A 7,811-nucleotide genomic window follows, 5' to 3' on the forward strand; every position below is an offset into this window, starting at 1 on the left:
TAAAACGGGACATCGTTCCATCTTGTTTTAACAAAGCCGCAAAGCAATCTTGACACAAAGAACTGTCAGCACTTTTTCCAGTCACGTTTAGAGCTTTGTTGCTGCTGGACACTTTGTTCACATCCTAACATCAGTAGCGGAGGTTATATCAAAGAAGTTGAAAGTTGGCGCAACCGTCAACCAAAGTAGCCGAGAAAATAATGTCAGTATTAGTTTCATCCATGGTCTGGCCCATAATTTGATAACACAAGACAAAAGAGCTAGGACAAGTGCTTTTTAACCTCTTGTGAGATTTAGCGGCGTGTTCGCGCGTGTAAATTAACCTGAAAAAAAGGAGCTCTAGCTGTTTGCTTCTCTACGATAAGGTATCAGAAAAAGTACGTGCATTGCAAATATAGATTGGACTATTCAATTTATTTATTCATGGTGGCTGCCATTTCGGCAACATTAATTTCTGTGAACGAGAGCCATGGTAACCACAACAGCGTCAAGAATGCCATTCGCAGCATTTGTATTCGCTCCCGGGGTTGTTCTTGCCAAGCATAGGATGAGAGCAGTCGAATTGCTGCCAAAATCAAGTATCAACTTAGTCGAGAAATTATTGAGGCATATGAGATTACAAGGCTTGATGCGACGCGTGTAAGTACCCCATCTCTTGCTATCTCTAAGAGCACGTGTATTTCCCTTTTTAGATTCGTTGTATTGAAGAAACATTGCTTCCTCAGAGCGATCTCCCTCTCGGTGCTGAATGCTCTTTGTTTATTAGGCGATCCTGGTGTATATAAGCAATGGAAACCTGTAAAAATTCAAGGGCACTTTGACTGTTTAAAGCGCATAGAGGCGAAAATGTTTTCCGCACCACTTTGGCTGCCCCTGTGGCACTGGTGAAGACCGCACTGGATGACGTCGAACATAATTAATGAATAATTACTAAGTAATGAAAAATTATTAATTAATCGGTATTTACTGATTAATGACTAAATACTAAATAACTGTAAATTGTTGCCGCTTAAGCTTCGCCTTTAGGAGTGGAACGCGAATGCGTGTTGAAGCGCTACCAGGAAGTCCACGGAACGGCACCACCCGTTCAGCGCGATGCCTTGCCCTTTGAACGCCACGCTTTTTGAGGAAAGGCAATGGCGCAGTAATTCTCTGTCATCTCGATGGACACCTCGGTGGAGGGAGGAAGTGGGACTGAAAGAAGAAAGATAACGAGGGTCCGTAATGAATAAAATCAAAATGATTATGTCATCAGAAGAACTCACTTCCGGCAATACTGAAAGTACTAAATTACAGTACATTTGTACTGCCACATGTAACTTATAGTCTGATGGTCCTGGAGGTGAAGACCCCAAAATGAAATGAAAATCCTACTGGTTCAAAAACAACCAACGTCATGAAAATTTTGCAGTTATTTTAATACAGATTAATTTCTCTGAAAAAAGTCTGTTTCAGCTAATAATGAATTTATTTTATCGGATTTCAACCTGACTCCCTCTATTTCAGCCTACAATATAAGGCGCGCAATCACATCGTCCACACCTTTCTGCCGCACTAATTATCGAAAGCAGTCAGTGACATATAATTTAGCACACTAATTAAAACTTTTCGAAATAACGACATCACACTCGAAGAGGCTTCAAGGCGCGAATTAAGAACAGTAATTCATATTTTTATGCGAAGCATATTACTAGAGCTACACTACAGCCCGTCGAGCGCGGCGGTGGAGCTACCATTGACCTTTAGCGTGACCACGTGACACCACGTGACACCACGTGACAACATGACGTCACAGCAGAGGAGAGATGGGCTGCCGGCTCGCGCGGTCGGCCGCGGCGGTGGAGGCTCCACATCAGAGGCGCTGCAGCTGACCACGTGACGCTACAGCAGCGGTATAAAGCTGAGCTTGCCTCGATCTGCACGTGGCAGCGGTGGTGGCTTGGCTAGAGCCAGTAGCAGGCCCGTGCAATTTCCTCTTCATCCTTCTCTCAGTCACAACAACAACAACAACTCCGGGCACTTACGAGGCGGCCAGGTGTTGGGATGCCGCCTAGAAGCAGAGCTGATTTGAACGAGAAGCGAAAGCTTCAGCGTGCCACAGAGACCGATGATCCCGTATATAGCTGCCACGGCAGTCCTTGCTACACTTCTAGTGGTTGTATTAAAATGACCAAGTATTCAACCAAGGAAAGCCATGTATTACCAAGCCTAGCCATCAATATGCTTCGCATCTGACTAGGCTTAACCTTAGCTAAGCCTCAGCCATTTTTTTAATCTGCATAGAAATGGCACCACGAAATAAAGAATGTGTGCTGTCTGAAACGATTCAGGGAGGCGCTTTGTTTACCTAAAGTGCGCTGAGTCGGAAGCCATTTAAGCGCGGTGCTGCTGCTTGTGTCACTAATGTGTGGTTAAGATGTTAAGCTTCGCCTCTAAGTGTGGAACGCGACAGCGTCTTGCAACGCTGCCAGGGAGTCCACAGAATGCCATCGCCCGTTCGGCTCTACGCCTTGCTCGTCCGTAAATTGGTTTTTGAGGAAAGGAACTTATCTGTCTCGCATATATGTGTGGACACCTGAACCTCGCCGTAATGGGAAGGGAGGAAGGTGGGAGTGAACGAAGACAACGTATTTACTAGACGCGTCTTTGTTCATTCCACACCATCGAGCTGGCATGGTGGAGTGGTAGCGTGCTCGTCTCGCACTCCGGAGGCCCTGGTTCTATTCCCCAACTCGACCATTTTCCTACTCGGTGTAATTTAATTATCTGGTCTAACTACAAAGGTTAATTAGGCTACTTGGTTAACTAAGCAATTAACTAACCTCAGTCCCACTTACCTGAAGCATCACTATACCATCCCTTTAATTGGTCGCACGGTTACTGGCCAAAGTACAACTGGCACGTTTCAAATGCGCGCACTGGGACGTCATGACAAAAGTTTCCCTACGAATTTCTTCCTTTGCGCTAGATTGTTACATTTCTGTCGGCAACTCCAGCTTTCAACGATGAGGCATTAAATAATACTTTTTGTATCAATACTTTTAATACTTTTGTTTAGTTTTTGTTAATACTTTTTGTTTCACTTGCAGAGTATGCGTGCTGATTGCAAATGAATTTCTGAATAGTGAAGTGTGCCCATCACAATTTTATGCAATGATAGCCCAGCAGGAATTTTATACCACTATTAGATGTAGATATTTTGTTGCTCTATTTCTTTTCTTTTGTAAGTGCGCTCTCCCACTGCTCTTGTGATCAGCTGCTGGGGCTATACGCCCCAGTGGAGGGCCCAGGGTGACTTTGAAGGTGCATCAACACACCGTTTTGCCCAGTGTCCTCTGTCCTTTGTTACATATGTAACTTTGAGGAAGTTAATGTGACAGCGTGAGCGCCTAGCGAGCCGCTGACGTGTCATCCCGTGCTGCTGATAAGCTGCGCACGGCACGCTATCGGCGCACTATAAGAACACGATGCTCTTGGCAATAAACGCTTTCTTCTTCTGGACCTTCCTCGATGCTGGTCGTAGTTATTTCACTGGCGACGAGGATGGGATGCGTCGGGACTGGCCTGCCAAGCGTGTCTGGGCAAGATAGGACGACGCACATCGGAAGCCACTAACGCGGACTGCAAGCAGCTGACAACGGATCCTACGCGCCAAGCAAGGCATCGACACGATAAGTAACTACACCGAAGCGTTGTTACGTTTACGTTTACGTTGTTACGTTTGTGCACCGAAGCGATGTCCCGTCTTGGCAGAATCGATGAGTACGACCCCAAGGTACAGAACTTTGATTCCTACTTGGAACGGTTTGAACATTTCGTCAGCGCCAATGAGGTCCCGGAAGCAAAGAAACTGTCAGTGTTTCTAACAGTACTTGGCGCAGAGGCGTATGAAGTCCTCAAGAACCTGGTAGTACCAGCACTTCCCGGTGAAAAGAATTTCGCTGAAATCAAGATTCTGCTGAAGAATCACTACAGCCCGCAAACATCAGTCATTGCTGAAAGGTGCAGGTTTAACCGCCGACTTCAACTGGAGCAAGAGAGCGTAGAAGATTTCGTTCTGGAGTTAAAACACCTTGCTCGGAAGTGCAATTTCGGAGACTTTCTGCAGGATGCCTTGCGAGACAGACTGGTAGCAGGCATTCGCAATGAGGAAACTCAAAGAGCTCTGTTCACCACGGAAGGCTTAACATTTCAAGGCGCATGCAAAATTGCGCTGGATAGGGAGTTGGCCACACAGAAGGCCGCGCTATTGCAACAAAGAGGTCGCAGTGAGGCACTCAACGCTGTGGGAACGCACGAGAGGTGCGACCGAAAGACAAAAGACTCAGCGCGAGGAAAAAGTCAAAAACAGAAGTGTAGCCGCTGTGGCAAGGCGCATGCTTCAGACAGCTGTTGGTACAAGAGGTACAAGTGCAGACGGTGCTCGAAAGTGGGTCATCTTCAAAATATGAGCCAGGCAAGCCGTGAAGAACTAAAAGCGCATCTAGTATCCGAGTCTTCGGAAGAGGAGCCCACGTTATACAGTTGCGACGCTACGCCTTCTGTGAAGAGCTATGTTGTGTCTGTGAACGTTGAAGGCCATGACCTGCCAATGCAGGTTGACACGGGTGCTGCTGTGACTGTTGTGCCGGAAAGCGTGTACGTCGCTAAGTTGTCGCATGTCAAGTGTGAGCCAAAGAAATTGGTGCTCAAAACTTATACAGGTGAAAAAATCCATGTGATCGGTAAATGCAATGTCACTGCCCGCTATGAAGGTCAGTGCGCCGTGTTACCTATTGTTGTTGTGCGTGAGGGTGAGCGCAATCTGCCGATACTTTTAGGCAGGAGCTGGCTTGAGAAGTTGCAGCTTAACTGAAAATCTCTTTTCGCCTTGAGCATTGACGACAGGGTGTTGAAGTTGCATTCCAAGTTCCCTCTTGTATTTTCTTGCACTTTGGAAGCGATTAGGAACTATGAGGCAAAATTGGTTCTGCAGCCAAAGTGCACTCCTGTTTTGCAAGTCCCTGCCAGTACCCTTTGCGTTGCGAGAAGCGGTAGAAAAAGAACTGTCTGACCTTGAAAAGAAGTTTGTAATCGAGCGAGTAACGCAGAGTGATTGGGCAACTCCCCTCGTAGTGGTTCCAAAGAAGGAAGGTGACAAACTAAGGTTGTGTGGCGACTTCAAAATCAAGCTCAATCCGGTCCTAAAAACGGATTGAGCTAAGAACGGATCCGTAGCCCCTACCTGAAGATTTGTCCACAGCCGTTTGTGAGGGAAAAGTGTTTTGCGTACTTGACTTATCATCGGCATACCAGCAGGTAATGCTAAGCCCGGAATCCAAAGCAATTGTTACAGTAAACGCGCACCGGGGGCTCTATCGGCACAACAGACTCCATCGGCACAACAGACTCCCCTATGGTATAGCGAGTGCCCCGGCTTTGTTCCAATCCTTAATGGATAAAGTCTTGATGGGCATTAAGAATGTAGGTTGCTACATTGACGATGTAATTGTAGCTGGCCAGGACATAGATGAGTGCGAAAAAACATTTGAGCTAGTTTTGCAGCGATTGAACGAATACAACATTACTGTAAAGGCAGAGAAATGCAAGTTTTTTCTAAGCTCAGTGTGTTACCTCGGGCACAAGATAAGCTCTGAGGGGATACATCCCACCGAAGGCAAAGTGGAAGCAATCGCCCATGCTCCTAAACCTGCGAATGTTAGTGAGCTGAAAGCTTATGTAGGGCTACTGAACTACTATGGCAAATTTTCTAAAGAACCTAGCGTCTGTAGCAGAGCCATTGTACAAGCTACTTCGAAAGGGAGATCGTTTGGTTTGACGAAGAAATGTAGCGAAGCGTTTGAGGCCACGAAACAGCTCCTTATCACCAGCCGAGCGCTCACGTACTACGATGCACGCAAACCGCTGGGGTTCCAATGTGATACATCAGCTTATGGTGTTGGAGCGGTCATTTTTCATGTGTTTCCCAACGGCAAAGAGCGTCCAATTGCATTTGTTTCGCGTACCTTAACACCTGCAGAAAAGAACTATGCGCAGTGTGAAAGAGAGGCTCTAGCTCTTATTTTTGGTTTGCAGAAATTCCACAAGTTCTTGTATAGCAGGAAATTTGACTTGTACACGGACCATCAGCCACTATTGGAAATTTTGGGTCACAACAAAGCCACGCCGTCATTAGCAGCTGCCAGACTACAAAGGTGGTCTTTAATTATGTCTGCTTACCAGTTCACTCTGAAATACCGCAAGGGAACTGAAATTGAGGTGGCTGATGCTCTGTCAAGATTACCTACTTGTGGTTCGGCTAAAGCAGAAACTGCTGAATGCCTGTCTGTTTTCGAATGCACCCCGCTCACAGTGCGAGACGTGTCAAAGGAGGCTGCACGAGACGGCACCCTTAGCAAAGTACTCGAGTATGTTCGATCGGGTTGGCCAGCAAATGTCGTGGACGAATTGCAACCTTATTACGTCCGTCGCCTGGAACTCTCCGTCGAACAAAATTGCCTCACATGGGGGACGAGAGTAGATATACCTGAGAATCTGAGGCCCGCAGTGCTATCCTTGCTTCATGAAGACCATCCTGGCTCTAGTCGAATGAAAATGTTAGCAAGAAGTTTTGTGTGGTGGCCCAACATGGACAAGGCTATTGAGGAGTACGTAAGGAAGTGCAGAGTGTGTCAACTCGTACTACCGGCAGCTCAGCCTATACCTCTCCAGCTGTGGCCGTACCCATCAATGTGTTGGCAAAGAGTACATGTTGACTATGCGCAACAAGGTAACCACAACTTTCTTGTCTTGGTGGACGCATACTCCAAATGGGTTGAAGTTTGGTCTATGACGTCAACTACCACTTCTCAGACTATTAGTAAGCTTCGCAGCCTCTTCGCAGCGTATGGGTTTCGAGAGGAGATTGGCAGTGATAACGGCCCACAGTTTGTGTCGCAGGAGTTCGCAGCATTCTTGTCTCGTAACAGTATCAGAGATACCAAGACTCCGCCATATCACGCAATCTCCAACGGAGCAGCCGAGCGCCTAGTCCAGACAACCAAGAAGGCGCTTTTAAAGCAAGTGTTGTCCCTGGCTGAACATGGAAAGCAACAACCCTTGCAGGAAGGATTAGACAGTTTTTTGATGTCGTACAGGAATACCGCTCATTCTCTAACTGGGAAGACCCCAGCCGAGCTGTTTCTGAGGCGACAGCCGCAGTTAAATTGTCGTTTCTCAAACCGAGTTTTGTACAAGAAATGACTGATAAGCAACGGTGCATTAAGCAACAAAGTGACAAAGACACGGGCTGTAAACGTGCTTTCGCCGTGGGAGAAAGGGTGTTTGTGAAGTTCGTGCGTGGTGAGGACACCTCTTGGGACGATGGTACAGTGGTACAAGTTGTGAGCCCAGTGACTTATCTCGTGCGCGTGTCGGGTCAAGTTCGATTTGTGCACGCCGATCACCTCCGCCCTTCTTTTGCACGACCAGCCTCGCTATCGCAGCAGGCATCCCTACCAAGTGAGCAGCCTCGGGAGTCGTCGGCAGGGCCCACAGTTGAGACCACGTGCCCCGAGCAGACATCGTCGGCCGGCACCAATGCGCCCGCCTCGCCACCTTCTCCGGCAGCCGACGCGACTGTGCCACCCGACGCTTCAGGTGATTCGCGAGAGCCTTCGCTGCCAGCCAACGACGACGCTGTGGTACCTCCACGCCGTAGCCAGCGTATGCGCCGGCCCCCGGATTGGTTCCAACCATCAGACTTCAAGAAATGACTTAGTGTTCTCTAAGGGGAGAGGAGATGTGATAGCGTGAGCGCCTAGCGAGCCGCT

The 7,811-nt window shown here is 47.7% G+C and overlaps 1 protein-coding gene across 1 annotated transcript; it reads left to right on the plus strand.

The window, feature by feature from the left end:
• Positions 1–3,736: 3,736 nt before the first annotated feature.
• Positions 3,737–7,754, plus strand: LOC149345819 (uncharacterized). Its single transcript, XM_089541204.1, has 3 exons — positions 3,737–4,268; positions 5,029–5,133; positions 7,471–7,754. The coding sequence occupies exons 1-3, from the start codon at positions 3,737–3,739 to the stop codon at positions 7,752–7,754; spliced, it is 921 nt and encodes a 306-aa protein (XP_089397330.1).
• The last annotated feature ends 57 nt before the right edge of the window (positions 7,755–7,811 follow it).

Source organism: Amblyomma mixtum, chromosome 4, assembly GCF_055824585.1.
Source record: "Amblyomma mixtum isolate Tamu chromosome 4, ASM5582458v1, whole genome shotgun sequence".
In the NCBI taxonomy this organism is placed as follows: domain Eukaryota; kingdom Metazoa; phylum Arthropoda; class Arachnida; order Ixodida; family Ixodidae; genus Amblyomma; species Amblyomma mixtum.

Coding starts and splice junctions, on each gene's coding strand:
- LOC149345819 (XM_089541204.1), top strand. CDS start 3,737: ATGTCCCGTCTTGGCAGAATCGATGAGTACGACCCCAAGGTACAGAAC. Junction 4,269..5,028: donor ATTGCAACAAAGAGGTCGCA/GTGAGGCACTCA, acceptor TTGCGTTGCGAG/AAGCGGTAGAAAAAGAACTG. Junction 5,134..7,470: donor AGTGGTTCCAAAGAAGGAAG/GTGACAAACTAA, acceptor TTGCACGACCAG/CCTCGCTATCGCAGCAGGCA.